The sequence below is a fragment of the Hetaerina americana genome, unplaced genomic scaffold (assembly GCF_022747635.1).
Source record: "Hetaerina americana unplaced genomic scaffold, ioHetAmer1.1.p SCAF_32, whole genome shotgun sequence".
Lineage (NCBI taxonomy): Eukaryota > Metazoa > Arthropoda > Insecta > Odonata > Calopterygidae > Hetaerina > Hetaerina americana.
Window position 1 is genome coordinate 1,647,642 of NW_027286897.1, and position 25,069 is coordinate 1,672,710.

Consider the following 25,069-nt stretch of genomic DNA (forward strand, 5'->3'; position numbering starts at 1 on the left):
AAATCATAATTTCTGTATTAAGATAATATATATGAATACTATTTCAAAATCAAATGATTTTTCATTTTCTATCTTGCACTAAAAGTGTAACGGGATGTTTGTATAATTATCTTGATCAAACAAAATATTTCGTCTTGAAAATGTAACACCTTTAACATCCCAGTTTTAGAAGTACACTCCCCGGTGGAACCAAAGTCTCTTGGCTTGAATCTCGTATTATGCAAATGCGGTAGTGTCTTAGTGTCTTCTTTTCGTCTTCACCAATACATGTCTACGTTTCAAAACAGTATCAGCTGCGAGAAAAAGTTTCGCCTTTTGATTATCTGCCACCGAAGAGCTCAAAAGAGCAATGGTGGAGTAGTGGCACTTCCCATTTGGGTAATAATTCCAATGTCGTACTTTCTAGATAATCATTAAAGTTCATGATTAGTACATCAATTCAATAGTGTGCGGCGTAAACGATTGCCAGCTAAGTACAGAAAAAATAAGTTGTCCTTTAAGGAAAACTTAGTTTTCTCACATTAATCATGGATGAGAGGAGAACTGGAAGGAAATGATGGAGGTCCAAGGAGACATACAACCTTCTACAATAGGTATTGTGTAGAGGTCACCGAGGCAGGGGATACGTGTGACCTCATACGGTAGAAAAATAACACATCCACGAGAAATTTCCTGTTCTCCACATCCCCCTTGGAAGAAAAACGACGTATTTTATGTGTTCCTATCCCTTTTTCATATCTGTATCCTTACGAATGTATATGAGGTGAACACTAATGGACACATACAAATACACACACACACAAAAGAAAATAAACCCACTCATTTTCGAATTTTTAGTGGTGTAAGCCACCTTTCTCAAGGAAGAGAAGACAAAAACTCACGTTCAGTTTACGAATCAGTTCCTTCCTTCTCTTCCTTGATTAAGGTGGCTTGGACTACCGAAAATCCGAAAACAAGTGTGTTTCTTTTCTTTTTTGTGTGTTTCAGTGTTTTTTTATTTGTTCGCTAGTGCTAACTTAATATACAATATATACATATGCACACAGAGACATATATATATATATATATATATATATATATATATGTATATATATATATATGAATATCAATATATTAATATATTGAATGTATATATATATATATATATATATATATATATATATATATATATATATATATATACATTCAAACACAAAATCCCGCCAAACGGCGAATAAATAATCATACATATAGAAACAGATATAAGGAAAAGGGATAGGAACACATATACAGGACGAACACAATCAAGGTGGGGAAGGCGGAATCGAACGGATCACAAGAGTAATAATATTTCCTTGACCGGGATTCGAACACCGGATCTTTCCACTTGCCGGGCGGATGCTCTTAACCACTTGAGCTATCGAGGAAACGTAATTTACCCTGAGATCCGTGGGTCTAATATGTTGCCAAGAGCCCCGATTCTTTAGCCAAGAGATGGCGTCAGGGGGCTGTTTCACCCAATTAGACCCACGGATCTCAGGGTAAATTACGTTTCCTCGATTGCTCAAGTGGTTAAGACCATCCGCCCGGCAAGTGGAAAGATCCGGTGTTCGAATCCCGGTCAAGGAAATATTTTTACTCTTGTGATCCGTTCGATTCCGCCTTCCCCACCTTTATTGTGTTCGTCCTGTATATGTGTTCCTATCCCTTTTCCTTATATCTGTTTCTATATGTATGAGTATATATATATATATATATATATATATATATATATATATATATATATATATATATATATATATATATGTATATATGTGTGTATACCTGTACATATATAAGATACGCATACATAAATATATATTATATTTAAGTGAATATGTATGCATAAAGGGTCTGTGCCCTACCAGCACACACCCTCGGAGCGTCTTACGGGGTATTGCGTAGATACAAATACTTCATGGACTGAAGTGAACGGCGGTTCGTTTGTTCCCTCTTGTCAGGAGCTTGCCTTGACGGAGTTCTTCACCATCCGCGAGACGTTCCTATACTTCTCATGGCTCTACGGAATACGTTTGGATGAACTGGAGAAAAAGTTGGACATCTTGGATGACGTATTGAAGCTGCCCCCGCACTCTACCCAAGTCAGATTTCTCAGGTGGGTCTCAATGGACTGCTAACTGCACTGTGCACCCACGCCGCATTCGCCCTTAACTAGACACGAGAATTGTTGTAATAATTTTGAATTTACGAGCTTCTGGTGAAAGGCGCTTTTAAAATTATAAGCGCGGAAGTATTTGCGGTTGTTATTCGTAAGTTATCGCACGAATATTTTAAAAACCATTTCCGCCGTTCTAGCTTCTGATTGAGTTAGAGATTTTTGAGTGTGAAATTGTCACATACCGTGTCTACATCCGTCGTCTCGCAAACCGGACGTTTGGGAGCAATATTCAGGAGTTGTTTTAAAACCTCAACGGCAAGACAGACCTATGTGATTCTCCGTCATAAAAGAAAGAACTGACTGTTGCTACTTGCATGTGCTTTGCCATGATTTATATTTTGTTTCTTGTGAAAGATTTTACTGTTTTCTCTAGTATCAGATCTCTCTGAAGTTATAATATCTTGGTAGTTACAAGCTTGAATTATAAATGTTTGAATCGAAATTATAGATTGAAAAGAAAAAAAATTTCTCAGCCCTATTATTGTCATAACTTACTTCCTCATTTCTTTAGACAGCGGATGATTTCGGAATTTCATTTTTTTCTCGCCTTGACTCTATTATTTTATGAAATACTACCGTAATATTATATAATTTTGTGCATTCTTGGATGCAACGATAAAGAAATAATGCGAATAGAGTTTTGTTCATAGATTCTTGTGGAAAATTGGGAAATTTATAAATACTCTTAATGTTTTCTTGGGATGAAATTTAATCGGAAATAAATAGTAAATCCCATATCAAGAACCGTGAGCTGAGGGGTAAGGCGGAGGTGAAATAGAGGTGGAGAAATTATTGGAATAGGTACTTGACGGCATAATGAGGAAGTGTCTTATATAATTATGATCTCACATATTTTTTTTCTTATTCACGGGATTCCCTCGTGACGCACATACATATAGCGTGGGGCAGCAGAGGCGCGTGTCTTTGGGTGCCGCTCTCCTACACGACCCAGAACTGATCGTCCTGGACGAGCCCACCGTGGGAGTGGACCCGCTTCTTCGCCAGAAGTAAGTACCCAATGGTTAAAGGCACTCAACGGTTCACCTCTCCACCGAGTGATTTGGGGAAATATAAATAAATGAAATAGCCTATTGACTCGATGTGATAAAAAGTAGCGGGAACGCCATAATTTCGCATAGTGCATAGTGCACGGCATTGTGCGCGATGAGATCTTTCCAAAAGGTCAAACGATCAATAAAGAGTACTACTTACAAGTTCAATGACGTTTTCGTGAAGAAATATGAACACAACGTGCGTATTTGTGGCGAAACAAGGCATGGCCTTTGCACACCCACAATGATGCATTTGCTCACACTGCTCACTGCTTGTTCGTGAATTTTTGGCCAAAAAGACTTCTGTAATCATGTCCCAGCCTCCATATTCACCGGACGTGGTCCCATGTGACTTTTTAGTGTTCCCAAAAAAAACAGAACCTCAACGGGCCGTCGTTTTACAAGCATAGATGAGAGCAAGAACTCATCGCTGCGATAGCTAAATGTAAAAACAAAGATCGAGTTCCAGAAGTGTTTTGAGGATTGAAAAAAAGCACTAGAACAAGAGTATAATATCGAATGGGGACTACTTAGAAGGGGATAGCATTAATATAGAAGAATAATTAAAATTCTTTCCAAATAACTCAAATTCTCGTTATATATTGAACGCACGTCGGATATGCGTGGAGAGTAAAACCTGTTTATCCTAATATGCTCTGCTAAAATTTTGCTTCTTATATGTACGTGCGTTTTATATGCCATCAAATACGGTGCGCTCTCCATTTAGAGGAGACTAATCCATGGAGTCAAAACTTAGACAAATCTTGATTTCGACTTGTGATCAATACTTAACCCGCCCTGTGTGTTCAGTCATGTCCAGGACCCCATGGGTGCATGAAGTTCATGAGGCAGTATGCTATTTTTTACCTTCAACTATATTTTAGTCTTTGTTATTTTTTTCTCGACAAAGTAACAAGAAAGAAATTTCCAGATAAATATTTATACTCGTAATAATCACCGAATGTGCATAATAAATAACGAGTAATTATTCTCACAAATTTTTGTGACGGTGATTCATCGAAAAAATATGCTCTTAATGAATAAGGTTGAAGCCAGCAATCCAGATGAAACGCGACATTATTTCAGCACCTTTGAGAAACCAAAATTGTTTAATATTAATGGTAAGATCATTTTTTACAAACAGCATTGCAAGAAACCTCAATCCCCTTGAGCAGAAGGACTTGATCTGTTGAATTCAATGAAGCAATGAGAAATAACGATCCAAGGGACACTGTCGTAGCTCTCCCCAGTTCGCCAACTTTTCAAGTTTCGCGAAAGGTACGCTTGATTTTTGAGTGGCGCATGGATACTGAAGTGGACCTATTTTATGAACAGTCTGTTGGTGTTTTATAATAACGTTCCGATATCAAAACCATAAATCTGATGCATACGTATCGACTTTGTATTCTGAGAATTATAATCAGATTTGAATTACATTCTAAGGAACGCGTTTCAGACCGGTTTCTAAGTTTTGCCGACACCAGATACGTGATCAAACGCAGAGGGAATAACTACGTACGCTTCGCGCAATGGACTTGTTATTTTCTGCCAGAATCACTACGACGACAGGTGGAAATATGTACAAATTCATTCTATTCTGCATTCTTATATTTCCTAAAACACCTTTAAACGCGTTTAATTCTTTTGGAAGGTTGGTAAAATTTATCATTAAAATACGTGCACGCTTTTCAGGATGGGTGAAATAGAAAGCTTTTAAGGTTATACTTCTCCATTATTATTCATTATAATGAAAAGTAGAAATAAGTCTTTGGCTCTGAAATACGAAGTACATAATTTTTTCTAGTACATTGTTCGTATTATGTAATCGTATGAGGTAACAAGCAACTGTAATCATGTAAACTAACGTAAAAGTTACGCTGCTCACGTGGGTACATATCAATCAATACTATCATTCTAGAAGGAGTACCTGGATATAAGTACAGTAAGGTAAATGAATAATATATTAGATGAATCTCTGGAAGATTTCAGGGGTATATATTTTTTTAATGTAATGTGATACTGAAAATATGTCCGTATACTATTAATGGTGGAAGAACTATCACATAAAATATCGTACTCAAAATGAAAATGACGGGTTAGTATATAACTTAGTACCGAGTAAAATACGTTCATGCCATGCCGCCAAGGACTTTCATGCTTCATAACGGACAGATTGGAAAAAAGAAAATATTCATTTCATGTTGATTGCAAAATTTTGAATTTGAGGTTACTTGTTATTTTTTCCCATTGTGTATTTTTGAGATATTTCTCGCCGAGGAGTATGGTTCATAAATTGCCTAAAAGCGCAGTGACTTTTATTTTTAATCGAAAGCTGGATGAGTTTCAATGGAATTTTTTTTCAGTATCTGGGACCACCTTCTCCACCTCACGAGCAAGGCCAATCGGACCATCATCGTGACAACCCACTACATTGAGGAGGCCAGGCAGGCGGACTATGTGAGTGGCTAAGGTTGCGTTGCAGGAAAACCAAATGGAAGAGTCCACTTTATCTAGTTTTACAAAGTCTGAACTATTAAGTAGACGGCTTTTACCGTAAACCTTCGACACTTGAATTTGCTTTTTCAGAGTATTTAAACCAATTACTTCAGATGCCTGAATGGGCTGTAGATATTTTGCGAAAATTAATTTTTTATATAGCGTCGAATATATTTAGACTCTTTTTGGGTAGAAAAGACTAATTGCCGCGTTTATATAGCCTTTTCATACGGTCAGTTGGGTACAGCATGAATAAAATCTATGAACCATAACTAAGAAGTAATTGTCGAGAAAATTGATTTATTTTGTATGCCGAATTTTAATAAGGAAATAAAATAGAATAAGATAAATTAAAAGTGCAATATAGTTCCCTCTTTCCGCATAGGACTTGAAATCAAAAAAAAATATTCAGGGAAAAAATAGAATTATATCTAGTGTGCTTATGTGGTTTTGGATAAAAATGGAACTTTTCATTTAATTCCAATGTATAGATTATTAATGCAATCAACAGAGGTATCGTTAATCCGTTTCACACATATATATATATATATATATATATATATATATATATATATATATATATATATATACATACATTTTGAATTGGATAAGGAATTGATACTATAAAATATCTGGAATAAGATCTCTATGATGAGATGTACCACTCTCCTAAGCTATGCCAATCAATAATCTTATTTTGATAGATTACCGATGACTTCGATGATTAAGGCAATAGAGAAGCAAAAAGAAGCAATAAGGATATGTAACGCAGACATTTTTCTCATCTTAATATATGTGTTTACCTTTTTCCAACGACAATAGGTAATATCTTGAATAATTAACTGAAAGCATGATTCAGGTAAGTCATATACCTGTGTATTGAGTCATATGAGTGTACAGTAAGTCATCTAGAAATATATATATATATATATATATATATACATATATACATATATATGTATATATATACATATATATATGTATATATATATATATATATATATATATATATATATATATATATATATATAGAAACACATATACATATGCCCCTACAATACCTCCAGAGTAATGCAACAGACAAATGCTTTTTCAAGAAAAGCGAATTTTTTTCATGTTTCCTTGCTGTCCCTAATAGAAAAACTTATGGTAAATGGCATATGGGTCAACTATTAGCTTAGGTATTGCCAAATATTATAAAATTACTGCTTTTTAGCCGATTAAGGTTTTTCGCAAACCTCTGTATGGTAAGATATTTGGAACCATGCCATTTTGTATCACAGAAAAATGGAAAATGTCGCCATTTTGAAGCGCTAACAGGGTACAATCATGATTTTTCTATTAAACTGACTCTGCCTCGCAAAAATTCAACTTTGATATATTGTCCAAGAAGGGTACTGGAACTGGCCCTTTCAAAAGCGACGGATGAAAACGATACTTCTGAAAGAAATTGTTGAAATTCTTTTCAGACACGTGAATATGTTTGTATACGTGTGGAATTCATTTGGAACGCATATTTTTGAATTGGAATTTATTTGGAACGCATATTTTTGAATAGCTAAGTAGGTAATGGGTATTTATCCGGGATGTTTAGAAAAACAAATTTTTTTCACTCGGCATCGATTTTTTAGGAAGGAACTTAATTTTCTTTCGCAATCCTTCCTTCATGAACAGTGCCAGCATTACATATTATTTATGCGTCCATAGGGCCTTGATGAAGACACACTCGTGTTCGTGAAACAAGGAAATTGATCGCTCCCACCACCATCAGTAATTACGATTATGGATTGTCGGAGAATCAGAAAGCCGGTGATGGACGCAAGTGGTGACAGATACGAATGTTTTTACAAGCGAATGAATCTTCACCCGTAAATCTTGCAATTTTCGATTTCATCCGCACTCGACCTCACGCCAACCTTGTGGTTTTCTCATTCGTCCTTCCCAGCCTTCGTTCGTATTCTCTTGTCTCCGTTACGCATCTAAATATTTGCAGAGCAAACTCAGGTAATATGACTGTACCCGTATCAATGTTATCCTGCCCCAAGATATCCATGCATCTCGGTATTTTTTTGATCGAAATTTTTTTAAATTAATTTTAAAATGAATTTATCGGTGCATCAACACTTGAGTTTCTAGCTCCCGGAAACTTGGAGCCAAAACGTAAGATGTTGCGTTGTCATTTTGAATTGAATGCATATGTTTTGTTTTTCTTTTCATCAACAGACATCACTTTTTGGATAGTGGATGCGATTGCACGAAATTGAAATAATAACGGAAGCAGAATAACAGGATGAATATAATAACAGAAGACACATTTAAGTAATTGAATTCGTAATTTGAGTGTTTTAACTTTCATCTGTCCACCAGTTGTCGCTGTAATACTAAATTGCATATTTGATGAGGTTCCAGGTTGAGTATTAATAGTACTTACTTCGAATATGTAATTTTTTTGTTCATTCCACCAAATGCATATTTGTGTACTGCTGCCGTATGCATGCATCTTAATAGTTTCCAGTGAAGCGAATATTTAAAGTGCTCTGTTACATCGGTGCTTAACGATCGCCGTACTCCTCCCAGCTATGCAGCTTCAAGTAAAACGGTTGCATGATTTAAGAACTTTTAAGTTGATGGTAACGCGAAGCATTATTTAGCGATTCGAATCTCAATTTTTCAAGTCCTTGGCTGCGTCACCCATCATCAATAATGGTAATCAATCGCTTTTGCAATAAAACTCTCAAAAAATTGAGAACGAGTCGTGATCAGATCTACGTAAACGGCGGCAAATATGACTTCCCTTCCTTTATCTTATTGTGAATGTGTTCTCTCATTTGTGGAGACCAAAATATAATGAGATGGAATCCTTGAAGCTTGCAGCGCACCACAAAAAAATGAAGAATAAGTCGCAAACACGTGCTCAGTCGTCCTCAAGCGAAGCCAGCATATCGCGCGAAGAGTACAATGAAGAGGATATCTGTTAGAGGAAGGGAGAAAAAACACCAACCGCGCCATTAGAGCCTGTTCATCCTGGCGGAAAGTTTCAACGCTCCCTCGTGGTCGTTGCGTGTGCGCCTGAATTGCATCTCTTTCCCCTCCCACCGCCCCCCCCCTCCCCACTCCGTCACCATGAAAATAATAGCAGCGACAGGACGGACGGTGGTTCGACTATGGTGTTCTCCTGCAATTCTAACATTGATGCTGATGTGCCATCGGTTCCAGCCGACTTCCCCGCTTCCCACCCCCTTCCCATTCATTAGGCACTTCCTTCCTCTTCCCTTTCGACTGCCTTTCAACCCATTTCCCATGCTTCTTCTGATATTCTGTACGCTCCATCGACGGATTCGAGCTTTAAAGAAAATGAGAGCTTTAAAATCACGTCCTGAGTGTTGAAATGATATCAGAAGACACAGTTAAGTGATTGCATTCATAAACTGAGTACGCTATTCATTACATAAGCTACAGGTATGTTTGCGTTTGTAGGAATGCTATCCAAGATAGGAGGGACTATAGATTCTCATTACAAACTTTGGATTTCGGTAACAGTTGAATGTAACGGACCATAGAGCATTATTTTTTCGTATTTTTTTGGGTTTGATTCGATGTGCAATGAAATAAGTGAATGGAGGTAGTTTAGTCAAGTTCATTAGGTTAACTATGGCACCAGCGGGTTTTTAATTTTAGTTTTCCACGAACGATGAAAGGAACGAATGATGATTTCCGCAGATGGAATGAGAATAATTGTCGACTAAGAATCGAAATTTGAATTTCTCTGTCTAATAAAAACTCTAAATTTAATTCTAAAATTTTTAACGGCGGCACAAGCAACTCGTCTCGCGTGCGCAGACTAGTAATAAAAATTTAGATTCTGCAGTGTATGTAAAGATGTTCATAAAGTGTCCTCTATTTTTCTAATCATAAAAATTCTCGTTTACCCCCTGATATTTTTAACTTAAGTGATAGTTCATACCTGATGTAGAATAAACCCTCGCAGAGCACCCTAGCGATAGCTTGCAGTGCACCGTGTAGATTTAGTCGAGACGGGCATTCTACTCTTAGGTTCATCCCAAGTCGTCGTTGTTTCCTCATAAATTGTCGGGTGTGAATGGTAAAAGAGCACACCAACTTCCTTTTGTCAGCTATTTCTCTATAATTGCATAGAGCTTCCTCATGACAGGTCTAATTATCCAGTGTGTGGCGAAGTAAACACTTGTGGCAAGGTTTACCAACCATTAAATCAAAGAAAACCACGTTTTATTTGATCCAATATTCAAGCTTAAGATTATTTGAAGGGTGAGGGTACGAGGTATGTACAAAAGGTTTCCGAACTTTATTTATTACAAAGAAAATACTTCACTAAAAATTTATTGGTCAGGTATCTCTTCAAAGTAGTCTCCTCCCCAACGTAAACACTTTTCGCAACGGTGTTTCCACTTTTTGAAACAGTCCTGGAACGCTTCTTCCGGAATTCTCATATGCTCTGTCGCATATTTGTCTTATCTCTGGAGTGGTGGAAAATCTTTTTCTTTTGAACGGGAATTTTAGTTATGGGAACAGGACAAGGTCACTTGGGGCTGGGTTTGGTGAGCAGGGTGGGTATGGACGTACAATGGTCTTGTTTTTGGCTAAAAACTCTCCGAGTCCTAAGAGAGGAATGAGTCGGTGTCGGAGGCGTTGTCGTGGTGAAAAAACCACTTGCCGCTCCGCCAAAGTTCGGGCCGTTTTTGCCTGAATTTCTATCTTAGGCGTTTCATAACCCCCAGTCAATTTTCATAACCTCCTTGTTGACTGCATGGCCTTTGTGTTCGTACTCGTGATGCAGAACTCCCTTTGCATTGAAAAAACAGTCAACATCACCTTGACTTTTGAACGAACTTGTCGAGTTTTTTCAGGCGGAGGGATGTCTCACCTATCCATTGTGACGATTGCCCTTTTGGCTAGATGTCATATCCATGAACCCATGACTCATCACCTGTTATGGCCCTGGAAAAGAAGTTTTATCCTCTTCAGCACGATCAAACAGTTCCTGACAGATTTGAGCTCGATGCTGTTTCCGGTCTGCTGTCATCAGGCGAGGCACGAATTTGGCGGCTACCCGATGAATCCTCAATTTTTCACTCGGGATTTCATAGCTCGAATCAATCGAGATGTCACTCTCTTCTGCAAATTCCCTGATAGTCAAACGTCGATTTGATTGGACGAGATCGTTCACTTTTTCAACTTGGGGGTCATCAGTTGATGTGGATGTTCTTACGGAATGCTCGTCGTCTTCCACTGTTTGCCGCCCCTTTTTGAACCAGGTAAACCATTCATTACACGCGGTAGTGTCCGCACCATAAGCCTCGGTAATCAACCCAAAAGTTTCCGTGAAGGATTTACCGAGTTTCTTGCAGAATTTCTCTGAAAAAATCTGCTTCTTTAAAGAGCTCATGCCCGCGGATCCGATTTTTTGCCGCACTCAACGAACACGCCTTCACATGAACGGCCGTCACTAATCAACAAAACAAGATACTCACAAAGTGGTTGAGAGCGTTTGTTCGGTAAGTTACCGCCGACGTAACGCCTCCAAGTGAATTAAAAAATAACCAACTGGAGGTGCGGTATAAAAAATTTCGGGAACTTTTTGAATAAACCTCATAGTGCACACCTCACATCTCTTCATAATCACCCGCTCTATTTCATGAAAAATTCGTCATTTTAGGGCTCAGGAGGGTGCAGATGCTCTTCGTGTGCCACCTTTACTTCCCCTGGGAAGAGCTAGAACCCGGAAAATCACGTAGAATGAAGCTGAGGACGCAAGCGAATCAATCGGTTTTGGACCCGGGTCCTTCAGTCAGTAGCTGAATGTTGTACCCACAGACCAGACACGCCCCTCATACTCAGAAATTATATTTGGTTACAAACACACAACTAATCAAATTACTGTTAGCACGTTTCCCAAATCTGGTCTAGTAAAAGGAGGAAAGGATTCGAGGGACAAAAATTCATTACGTATGTAAATTCTGGAGTCTCGACGACGAGTCCTTATTCTTTGATTTTTTTTAGTTCAATCATTAATTTCGTAACGACATCCAAATTTTTGTTCTGCATTTTCCCTTATCTCTGTCTATATACTTACTTTCTCGTTATCTATTTATACCTATGGTTTCCCCGGCAATATAAATATTTGAAATCAACGTTTCGTGATGATAAAGCAGTTTTAATGCGTGAGAAACTTGTGCCAAGAAAAGTAGTTCGGTTGAGAACACGAAAGGCGACTGTGTGGAAGGGCATCAATCACAGTGAGAACAAACTGCGAAGGTCACACACGTAAGATGCCTCCGGCCGAATGATTGGGCTATGAGAGTATGGAGGATGAGGGAGTAACCGGTCTAGCTTCTCTGTCGTTACAAAGTTTTTAATCCTCCCTCTAATCTCCTCACGCTTTAACAATGCTCTCCCTCATTCCGCGCAACTAACATCTCAATCCTGAAAGATCTTACGCCTTGTCGGCACCAACCATTTAAATGGGACTTTAAATGCCCTAATACTGAAGCGCTTGCATCAGTGGCATAATGTTTAAATTGATGGTCCATGGTGACTCCTCACTTGAGGAGAGAACAGTGAATGTTTTCAACAAAATGGCAATCGTGAACTTGTGGCAAATGCGTGTTTTTGTATCCTTCAATGGTTCTAGCATATAAATGTGTTTAAAAGCAGGAAGTGTTAATAAGGCTACCAAAAGAGGCGCAATATTTTATTTTAAAAAAATAATGCATGAGGAAATATTCCGGGCGTAAAATAATAGAACCTGACTAGAACAGATGAATAGAAGGTCACCAGGTACACGGACTGAGTTATAGGTCTTAGATAGACTGATAATTCATGACTGTTTTCAAGAATTCCATGGCATGTAGATCGCGGAGAATGAATTATTTCAAGTTTCACTGCATTCGCTGTTTCCGTGCTGACAACAGTTACGCCAGGGTCTTCCGTTTTCGTAGTGTCACCAGTTTTTCTAGCACCTTCAGGTCGAAGTGCCGATTCGTCGTTGAGTTCAGTTTGGTATAATGAGGTAATATTAATGGCAAGATTATGAGAGAAATTTAAAAAATTAATTTGACAACAAAGTAAAAAAAAATGAATCATAAAAATTCCCGTTTTAGGATAAATCTATCCTGCTTGAAAAAAAAATTGATCGGGGCACCCGTAGAACCTTCGTCAGGACGCCGAAGTGCTAATAAATAAATGAACAGATTATATCAGTTTCAGCTTATTCTTTGGCATTAACTCGGGTTAAACAGCAATGAAACCCGAGATATTCAATCTTAATTAAAAAATTGGAGCCCAAAAGATTTAAATTAAAAATTCATACGAGGGATTTTCAATAAAAAATGAACGTAGATATAGAGCGTGGTTTTGCATGGCACGGGAACATGTTCGTTGAAGATATGTGAATGGAGGCTTTTGAAATGTGGGTTTGAAGACTGATTGAATAGGTGAAGTGAAGAGAAAGGAAAACAAATGAGACGTGTTAGGCATGGTAGGGGAGTAGGAGGGATTGTTGGAAGAAATCCAAAGGAGACCGAAAAAATACGATACAGAGCATTTTGATTGGTAATGGAATGCTGAAGATTGTGATAGAAGGGAAAACGTTAGGCAAATGAAGAAGGGAAAGAAATAGGATGGACAAGTTGAACGGAATGGAGGAAGTATGCAGAGTTAATGAAGAGTTATTTTGTACCGTCAAATGTCAGGCTGTAAGATAGGCAAGGAAACGTATCGTTGTACCGTTTTATTGTCTGCTTGCATCGAAAACCTTCCCTAATCGGCAGAATACCCATAATAACAATAGTATTTTTTCAACATAACATTTTTACTCATACTCCAAATTTTGATTTATCTTTCTCAAAGTAGTTCACTTTACAATGCAACAATTTCAGAGTGTAAAAATCATTCGCCTTGACAATAGTTCTCATTAGTTGAAGCGCACTTGTCCCACCGTTTTCAAGATTTTCAAAACATGCTGGAAGCCATTGATGGGCCCTTTAAAATCTCCTCACCGTCCTTCACAACTGCTTCTGATGGTTAGGAACGATTTATATGAAGATTTTTCAGTTTGGGGTACAGGAAACGCCTACACGGGGCTAGGTCTGGACTGTTGGGAGGATGAGGAATGCACTTTATATCGATTTTTGCAAGATTTTCAGCAGTACCTTTTACAATGTTCGGCTGTGCCTTAAATGTGATGCAGCATCCAGCCTGTTGCTTTGATTCCTGGCTTTTCTGCAATTGCTTTAGCCTTAGAGAGCTATCAGGTCATCCATTTACAATTCTTTATACTGATACAGCATTCACTGAATATAAAACAATGATTTTCAACTGAAAAAATATTAACGAATGAAATACTCGTAAGTACTTTGACGGTACGTTGTAAGTTAGACACTCGAGACGAAGAAGGTGCTTGAAATAAATAATAAAGATAAATAAATACTTCTCACCAGGAAAAATGACATTATTTCAGACGGTCCTTAGCTTCTATTTGAAACATCTTACGGCACATTTTGAAGTGACTCAACCTGTTAACGGAGGCTAACTGCGTCTCATGATCCGTTTCGTTCAAAAGTCCCACTTTCCCACCATATTCCTTCGGTACTTTTATCACCATTCTTTGAGCCTGCTGGTTTCCTTGGATTGAGCGGAAACTTAAAATTTATTATAACTTATAGAATTGTTCATGGTCTTCTATTCTCTTGCCTCAAATTCACCATTTTTCGCAATTGAATATTGGTCTGACACGCTCACTTTTTTTCGTCCCCTCTACATTCAAAGTCACCATTTTCATCTAAGGCGATCACTGATTTGTTGAAAATTAATAATTGTTGTACACTCTGCCATTTTTTCATATGGGCGGCGGCTTTTGTCTGTTTGGGGCATTGTGAAAAACTTCTTTCGCTCTCCGCGCGTTGTTATCTTTTAGAGCAAATTTTTGTGCCTTTTCGTGACCGTTGGTGTTCCCAGTAGTTTCATACTATCCGAAAACGCTGTTGAAAGAAAGAAAAAGATTGAAAATGTCGAGACTAAAAAAATTGATTATTCCTAATGTCTCACTTCCCTCCCTCACAGTACGATAGAAGGTGCACGTCGTTTGCAAATTTCATCTTGGGTTCGATCAGAATGATCCAGATAAAATTGCGGTGGATAGATAAGGTGAATGTATTTTTATTAATAAATTTGTATTGTAAGTCAAGAATTGGAATGTGCAAGCTTTATGTTTATGTCACCATCTTAGAGAATGTACGAAAGTCCTAGTTAGCATTTTACTTTCTCGCAGTTTGAAATTCAACCATAGAAAGCACAAAAATCATCAAATCCTTCGGTTCTCAAAGAAAAATTTGCGTCATCTGGCCATATTAATCATTTCCAGTGGCGCCTGTGCGATTTATAAAATGAATCGAACATACTCTGCGATATTCAATGCCTTAAATCATGGTGTATGATGTGAATTGGAAAGCAAGTTTAACCTTGAATGACAGCTCCTTCCGGAATAAGAAATATTCGACTTGAAATCAGCGATAGCAATCTGTTCTTCATGTTGGTGGCGCCCTTGCATACATGTCACCGTTTTCCGGAAGCGGGAAGTGCAGCCAGGCACTGCAGCTGTGTGCGGAGGATCGAACATAAAAGAAACAGTTACGGAAAGCGTCAACCTACACCTTGTTATCCATGTATCTGCAAGCCTCGTCAGTCGTGTTCAATGTTCCCCTATCCTTCATCTCAGTACTATGTGTATGATAAGAATTTTTATGAGCAGATCGTATAAATTAACCTTCAGAAAAAAATTAGTTTCTCCTTAATTTTAGATTGCCATGATGCCGATGGGGGGAACAATCGATAATTAATGCCACAGATTTGATGTAGTTCAATAAAAATAAACGTTATGACCTTAGTCATTAAGAGCTAATCGGAATCATGTGAGAATTTTAAAGATTATTAGCAATAATTGGATTGAATCAGTCAAGTAATACATTATGCAAACTGATGGAATCTTCAAATGAGCGTAAAAAATGAAATTTTTCACCGCGGTCAAAATAACAAGGTGGATTTTTAACTTAAAGTTTTATTTGCCAACGCTGTATTAATTTTCGGGTGCCGTATCTCATTGGGAATCCTCAGGTGGCACAAGGAAAGGAACTAGTCCCCATGCCGTGAACGTTTGGACTCCACACGCGGCTGTACTTGTTAACAATCACTCACCCTTACCTATGAAACCAAATATTCGATCTATTAATGCGTTTTCGTTTAATTTATTTAAATTATAAATTAATTTGTGTTTGCCAAAGTTGCTTGATAATCAAAAGGCTCTCGAAGGAAACCAAAGTTGAATTCTATCTTCGTCAGTCGCAATCCTTTGTACTAACACCGCTTTTGTTTTTGCTAAACGTGAGTTCTAGACGACTATTCTCAAAGCGATACTTCAGATCTCAAGAGGGACTGAAATCTTCTTTCCCCTCTTAGTAATGAGACGTGGGGAGCGGTACTTTTGGGATATGTATTGGAAAAGTAAATGAAGTCGAGAATTTATTTAAAGTATGTCATGTTTAAAATATGTGATTGTTGATTTTGGGTCCATCAGTGAAAATTTTGATCAAAAAATTATATAAATAATAGAAAAATTTTTATATCCGTAAAATTTGTTACGCAAAAAAAATCAATTGCCACAGGTTATTAGGAACCTGAGTTGGGATGACCTCCAGGTACTAACGGAGCAAGGTAGACCAAACATTTTAGAATGGTACAAGAGACATGAGGTAACTTTTGACGCTAGAGAAAAATCCGACGCAATATTGTTTTATAAACTACGCATATTCTGTGAAATAAATACCTTGACTCCAGCACTGATTTATTAAAGAACTCGACCTTCCTTCGCTCAAATCAGAAAAAATATCAAGAATAAAGAACCCTATATTTGGAATGGAAAATCCTTTTAATCTGTCATTTCTTTTCTGAACACTTCATGAATATATATTATTAATACATTCCCCACAATAATTTGTAAAGATATACTCATGTTATAATATCCCCTGCCACATTTCTATGGGGTGGCTGGCAGAGTAGGACGTAGAAAACATATTTAATTTAATGGATGGGTAGAGCCCCGAATATTGAGAATTTCCATTTCAGAAGCAAAAATGAAGACGTTCGGACGTGATATTTGAGGTGCGTTACTTTCTCCATTATCCAGCATCTTGTGAGAACGAGTGATGTCGAGTTATTGAATTTTCAGAACATTTGAGAGTAGTTTTTGCAAGGGACAATATTTCGTTTAGCATGGACTTTACCGCTGCATTGGTAGGCGATACGTCATCGATTCGCCTCGAGTGAGGGCAATTAGTCAATGCTTATTCGCACAGCATGTTTGGATAGGCAAGATCACTTCCCGCAACTCCTCAGAATGGGGCGGGTTCCATGAGTTCTTTGGGGAGGGGCATGAAAGAGGTCTCATGCCAGATGGGCGTGGTGTAATTACCGATTCCGAATCATTGGCGCTGACTATAATTTATCCGATTGATCTTGCCCGGGAATTTATTCCTGCCATATTAGTAGATTTGAGAAAAAAATCTAGGCAACACAACAAATGTGAGATTCAGATTAAAATTGACATGACATTGTAACAGTGAAAGAGCTTGGAGGATTTTTCCGTAATGTGGAAAAGCTCCAAAGAAAAAGTGCGGCAATAAGAGTTATAAATTGCTGGTTTAATTATTTGGGTTTTGATTATGGAATTCGTCCTCTCTCTACGTTAATACAAATGTTTTATTAAGATAATCAAACGTTTTAATGAGAAATCTTCAAATATAATTAACCTACGCCCTACTGTTGCCTACCCCGTAGTTCCAAACATGATCGCCAGTATTTCCAGAGTTTCGTCATGCATTAAGCCGAGATACCTTGTACTATATCGTATTAATTGAACTCAAATTTATCTTTTGATACCATTCTGTCAAGGCATCTTACTTTGGACATTATGTTCACCAAAAAATATGAAGTATACATTGCTGTTCTCAGAGGAGTAATAGCTCACCATGGATTGCAGACGCGATTTACCGAGTTTTTTTAAAGACTTCTGATGTGCGTCATCATTGAGGATTTTTTTCACCAAATCGCACTCTTACACTTTAAAGTCATCATTTTGTTTATCAGGTTTTGCATACCTATCACGATCTGTGTACCATAGTCATCTGTAAAACTCGAAAGAGAATCTCCGCCCATCCTGCCGGGTCAATGCTTGTATCTCACATGTTTAGTTGTATTGTGAAAGTAACCATTACGCATATTGTCTGTTTTCCATCTTTGTCACCACCTCTTCGTAATTTCTTACTAAACAGTGACGGCAGGGAATATGTAAAATAAGTGATAATAATCATTATGAAAAAATAATTTTTCAGCGACTTTTTAAAAGTATTTTTCCAAGTTTATCGACGTCACACAACTGTTAAAACTCTATGTACGATATAATTATGCCATTTCATTTTGTCTTGCATCATTGATACGGTGGGAATTTCCAGTGCCCATAATTATGTAAGCATCGCGAGGCTATTAAGTGAGTAATTAAAAAATTAATTCACTTTCGTTCGAGTAACCTCGTGCACTGCGTTTACATTTGAGTTCAGTTCACTGCAGAATTACATGAAAAGAATAGCAATTAACAAATCGAAGCACCCAAAAAAGGGTATAGTTTCAGTATACGAGGAAACCGTTGTCTAAGAAACAAAATAAACTAAGATAAACAGTCATTGAAACTATGATAGCATTCGTTTGGAGAGTGACTGTCTATGAATCAAAGAAATGGACCATTGAAAAGTCAGGCCAGGAAAGATTAAATGTCTTCGGTACAAATTCTGAATGCGAATGCCGAATGGACGGATAATGTGTGAAATAGGAAAGACATATGAAAGAGAGTAGTCGGGAAATAGTCAATTAGGCAACGTACGGAAACTAAAGAATCAAATGGATTGGCCACACCCTGAGGAATAATGGATTAGTTAGAAACAAAACGTAGGCAAACCTGGATGGAAAGGTCCCATGAGGAAGGCGAAGGGACAACTATTAAACGATTTTGGCATGATATCGCGACACGATGTAATGTGATCTGATTTTTCTCCGATAGAGACGAACGGCAGGCTTGCAGTCACCTAAACTTCGGATTAAAATAATTTTGAAGAAGACTTCTATAAATTTCATTACCATTTTCTGTAAACAACTCCTTCCTTGTCTGTGTAAATAATGTTTTTTAGAATCGGTAATTGTAATGGGTGGGGTTGAGGAATAGGAGAAAGGTGAACGGAGGCTGGTGGGAGTGAACTTCGCCCGCCTTTATTCATAAAATAAAAAGACGTGCGCATTTCCAAGGTGCCCCTTAAGACATTAAGTTGATGAGAAAAAGTAAGGGCATCTGGGTTGAAAACTTTCGTCAAAGTTCATGGATACACCCCAATCACGCATAGTCTCAAATTGCTGCACGCAAGAGCTGAGAAAGAAATTGTGCTTTTTACGACCAGTCCGCGACATATAATTGCAAGGCCGATTTTTTGCATCCGCCTCGTCGCAACTTGACGGTAACACTCGAAGGTTTCATTTTCTCTTCCTCCGGCTTTTTAAATTCATGAGGCCGCTTAAAATGAATCTGATTTACTTTCGGTGGATTAAGATGGTATGGGATACAACTTGCGACAATTTCTGTAATTTTCAATACAGTTCTATTGTAGGTTCTAAGCTAAAAGTATTCATCATACCATATTGGCGAATTGATTGTTGAATAACTCGGGACATTTCTCATAGAACAAGCCAGAACCAACCCCGTATAGACTGTTCTCATGCAAGCCTAAATGGTAAGAGAGGTGTTCTACCAAATACAGATTGAAATCACATCACTGCGGCAACTTATATGACCTTAAAGTATGGAGCTCGGTAGACTCTCAAGGTCAGCGGCGGAAACATGCGTTGGTGGTATGTTTTCCTGAATCGAAGCCCTTCCTATTGTCGAAATCCTCTCTCTGAAATGCGTGTATCAAGCAACACCGTCCATCATGCGTAATGTTTCCGCATTTGAGACATGGGACGACGCTCTCCTAATTTCCGCTAAGAATTAGGCATGGAATTGGATTTCAAAATTTCACAACGGTAAATGAGAAAGTTCCATTCTCTTGATGAAGTTAAGTTCTCGTTATGTTAATGTTTCCCTAGCTCTGAAATGCCACCAAATGACAACTAATGAACTAATGGTTGTATAATACAAGTATATATATATATATATATATATATATATATATATATATATATATATATATATATATATAATTGTAATAATTTTTTCATGATACGGATCATTACATTGGACCACTTTAGATTTCGTAAGAGAGACATACGCGATTCTCTGTTATGACCTATGCTAGCGAAATATCTCATTCTCCACTGATTTTAATATAGGCGAGAAGTTTAATGGAAGAGTTGCAAATATATTGTCTCATCTAATGTTTGGTTATTCAAGAGCCGTAGAAAATAAAGATTGCTAAAGACACTGGTTAACTACGCCAAGGATCGGCCATTTGCGGAATGGAACGTGTTAGTCAAGGGACGATTGGATTTTTATATGTTGCTTTATAAGCTGTCGGTGCGTAGCTATAAGCGGTAGCGTAAAGAATTGAGATTACGACCAGAGGGTCCAGGTTCGATTCCCATTCTCTGGAAACTGGACACGTACAGCTTCAACCAAGCTGTGTGATTTTTATGGGCACTAGATTTTCCCAGGAAACCACTAGTAGCACAGGGAAATATTTGCCCTCCTATCCTGATGTGTAAAATTCACATACCATATACGGCTCAGTACGAGATGTGCCTCAAAACACTTATCAAAACCAATCTTGCGGCTAATTAATGTGATTTTGAAGTATTATAATTACCCGAATCATCGTTATACTTAATTGAAGTTGGAGTTCTAGACGGGTTAGTTGTACGTCTGACTCTGAAACGTTCAAAATAATCGAAGTCAGTCGAGTGGCGACTGAAACGTTGGCTAATCCATTCAATTGACATCGGTATTATGAATGGGCATGATACTGATACTGGGATAATTGAAGTTCAATACGGGTGCAGGACTGTGTGTAATTCTCCCTAAATGGAGATTATTTCAACGGGTTTGAAGCTCATTCCACCTCTATCACCATGGATGGATTCGAGGGCAAAACCTTAATGTGCCCTTTGAGAAATTTTAGTACAAAATTTTCTCTGAATATTCACTCTTAACCCTCGCCGACATTCCGAGATGTGCTTGTAAGACATATGTATATGTCATCTATTCTATAGCACCGATTTTTTACTATAAATTTTTTTTAATTAAAGAAATAACTTGGTAATTTCACGCAAACTTTATGAAAATACGATCTAGGTTTTTACGTTGGACGTCATCATTAGGTATCACATATTTTAATAGTTGGTGTGGGGTTACCAAGTTTCGTATTTCATTTTAAATATGCTGAGTAAATTCCATAAAGTTACGCCGGAAACAATTTGTTTATGAAAATCCTCCTTTTGTGAAAATGTTTTCTAATTGTTACCAGTAAACTACTTGCACCGAAAAGTTGAAATTTCTGTCGCCACAAAACATGAAATCAGTGTAGACATACACATTTTTCACAACATTGACGTCGTGATTCCATGGCTGCGGAGAATGCTTCTATGGTGGCCCATTTTGCCCATTCGAAAACCGGCTGGTCCGTGGCCAAGGCTTCTTGGGTTCGCTGTCGCGCGGTTGTCGGTCTTCTTTGAACTATCGCACCAAAGAATGCACATGTTTCGCATTCACAATCTAAATTGGCGAGGAATTTTGACGGGTATTTAACCACGTAAGTGTAGAAGATGGATGATCACGCTGTTCTTTTGCTCTAAACTACGCCATTTTAAGTACTATACCAGAATGTAAGTACCAGACGTACAAGCCCTGTGGACTGCGTGGTGTTGCTATCTATGCTTTGTGTTCATGAAGATTTCTCGCGGTATCAACCGCAGCTTTCTATCTACTCAAAGTCCCAATAAAAAAATTGGGCAACTTTAAAACTCGAGCGAACGTCGTACGAGAATTTTTCTCATCGGTTATTACTGAGAGTAAGTAAATTCGGTGCTGGTGCTGGCTTGCATAACACCGGTACGTAGAATTATTTTCCTAGGTAGCAGTACCTAGGTAAATAATCCTATGTACCGGTGTATAATGCAAGAATCCTAGGTATTCATCATTATCTAATTACCGGTATTATCACCTGATTTTTCTCGCTAGAGTTAGCCAGTAGTTGGCTTGGATGTTCAGTTGAGATTTAGATATTTTAGTACCCTATAAGCCTTCGCTAGGGTGTGTGGTAGGGGCTGAATACACACCGGACTAATTCTCACCCGAATATGACCCCTATCGCGATCGGACAATGTTATCTCTTATCGGTCGAGGAAAAAATGACATCTTAAATCTATCTGTTCTACACTTAATCTCTAATTTTATAGGTATGATCTCGCCTACCGTAGTACGATGGGGTTAATAATACAGTTTCAACATCACTGGTAAAGAGACTCCCTTCCAATTTATGCAAGATATTTAATCCGTAATATAACCTTCGCTCCGTGAGTGATTCCGAGCCTAGCTACTATTTTGGATAAGCTGCTAGGTGTATCGTGACAATTTTTTACAAATCTAGCTCCTCCACGCTGAACACGATCAAATTCGGCAGTCAATCCAACTTCATGAGGATCCCATATGCTAGCAGCATATTCTAAATGAGGCCTAACCAGTGAAATAAAACATTTCTCTTTGACCTTTTCATTAATTTACCCAGTGCTCTTTTAATTAATCCTATTTTTTTGTTACGTTGTCCATGTACACATATTCTCCACGTTAGTTTAACCCAGGAGAGGTCGTGAGTGAGGATAACGCCTAGGTATTTAATTGAGTCTACACATTCCATTTGGGTGTTCCCGATACAGTAGGCGTTCGGGAGGGAATACTCTTTTTCCTAAAATGATTTTCCTAAGTGTGTAGACTCCCATCACTACACAATTTTTTAAGTTTAATTCTAATTGCCAAGTGTCGCGTTTTATAGCATTTAGGCCATCTGCTAAAGCTGCTTTAGCCTTAGGTTTAAGGATATCACGGTAAACCAATGCATCGTCCACAAATAAACCTACCTCACTGGTGACTACGGAGTAACGTAAAAAAGGAAAAAAAAGGTCCGTTAACACTTCCCTGGGGAAAACCTGAAGTAACATGTACTGCATTTGAGCTAGCTTCATTTATGACTACTCTTTGTACCCGACCATTTAGTCTTTAGTTCAACCCCGGATATTTCTATCTATGCCATATGCTTCTAGCTTTATAAGTAGTTTATGTATTATGAGGTACTTCTGAAGGCTTTCTTAAAATTTAGAAAAACTGCGCCCACTGGAACATTGCTCTCTACCGAAATAAATATATCATAAACATAAAGCGGAAGATTTATCTCGCAGGATCTCCACTTTTGGAAACCGTGCTGATTTTTCATTAATAACTCCTGACTATCGAGGTGTCTCTTAATCGAACTAGCAGTTATACGTTCCATAAGCGTGAAAGAAATGGATGTGAGGGAAACAGTTCTGTACTTGCTCGGTTCCTCCTTGTCTCCGTTTATAAATATTAGGGTTCCATTAGCCATTTTCTAATTTATGGGAACCTTGTGATCTACCAGTGACTTATTAAATATAATTTCTAGATACGGTGCGATTTCCGGCGCTAGAACCTTAAATATACGAGGTTATATTTCATCGGGCCCGGAGGATTTATTAGGCTTAATATTTTTCAGCAAACGTTCTATTCCATCATATGAGATTTCAATTTTGGGCATCGGTTGACCGGCACTGGCGGTTTGGTAAGCTATCGGAGGCATTCGGTGAGATATTGGCGTAGACACTTTGAAAGAAGGAATTCAGTAAGTTAGCCTTTTCCAAACTGCTGGTTACTTTTCTTGCATTTATCATTTTTTAGTGAATTAACAGTTTAATAATTTTCCTGAACTTCTCTGACGTATAACCAAAATACTTTCGGATTCTTTTTCAAATTTTTCGCTGTCCATTTCCTTTTGAATTCGCTTAATAATGCTTTCCGAAATTCTTTCTTGGCCTTCGCCCTTAGATATCTTGTAATTATACGTGATCTCAATTCTTTTGTCGCTAGAGATATCACCCCTAATATTTTTCATCTTGGCGTGGCATACCCTTTGACGCCGCAACGCTTTTCATACTTCCTCGTTGTACCATCTACGTGCCGTGTTATCTTTTATAAATTTAGTGGGAATGAAATTGTTAACTGCTGAGCGCGTGATGTCAAGGAAGCAATTCCAAGCATCCTCACTATTTCGTTGATTATTATTTTTCTTAAACTTTGCAAATTGACTCTGCAGCACGCATTTTAGACCATTGTGAGGATTTTGAGGGAAACCGAATGATAGCACAGGGAAAGGAACTGGCTCCTCTACCCTAAATGCGTGAATTTCACTTTATTAGTTAGTTTATCTAATACCCTGCGATCCACCGCTAGCGTGTGTGGCAGGGGGTGATTGCACACCAGACTACCCTTTACCCAAAACACCTTTCCCTTTTAGCGCAGTCGGATGAACGTTATTTTACTCTCATCCCTTATTGCTCGAGGGAAAAGTTATATCTTAAATCAACCTATTCTGCACTTAATGTCTGGAGTTTTATTGACATGCGCATTTTCAACATCATTGTTAAAGAGACATCCTTCCAACTTATGCAAGTGGTTTAATCTGTAACCTAGCCTTCGCTCTGTGAATGACTCCCAACCCAGGGTCTCCAATAATTTTTATTCGCTACTGAGTTTGCCATAAAAACGGTTCAGGGCTGGGAATCAATCAATCGAAAACATCCTCAGGATAGGTTGATGTAGTGCAATATCCTCCTCATATTTAATCCCCGAAATGCTCCCGGTTGCCGTGTGGGCCCCGCTCGCAACCTTTTTCGGCCCTCAACTTAATCCCTCTTGTCTCCCTCCCCGTATGCCGCAGGTGGGACTCATGAGGGGCGGACGTCTGGTTGCCGAAAGCTCGCCTGCCAACCTCCTCCGCAGCCACGGCGCTGACACCCTGGAGACCGTGTTCCTGGAGCTCTGCCGTCGACAGGACACCAGTAATCTCGGCGGGAATCCGGGATGCTTTGGTGGGGGGAGGGCCGACGACCTTCCACGGGAGGAGGCTGGAGGCTGGACGGAGGCTGACCTCGGCGCCGTAGAGGTGAGGCACTTTCGAAAACGAAATCC

At 38.3% G+C, this 25,069-nt stretch overlaps 1 protein-coding gene across 1 annotated transcript in view; it reads left to right on the plus strand.

Moving 5' to 3' along the window:
- Nucleotides 1-25,069, plus strand: part of LOC139691313 (ABC transporter G family member 20-like) — a 94,312-nt gene that overhangs the window by 34,332 nt on the left and 34,911 nt on the right. The window contains exons 4-7 of the mRNA XM_071589078.1: nucleotides 1,980-2,134; nucleotides 3,097-3,204; nucleotides 5,613-5,706; nucleotides 24,819-25,043. Of these exons, the coding sequence (XP_071445179.1) occupies nucleotides 1,980-2,134; nucleotides 3,097-3,204; nucleotides 5,613-5,706; nucleotides 24,819-25,043 (582 nt within the window). The remainder of the gene's footprint in view (nucleotides 1-1,979; nucleotides 2,135-3,096; nucleotides 3,205-5,612; nucleotides 5,707-24,818; nucleotides 25,044-25,069) is intronic.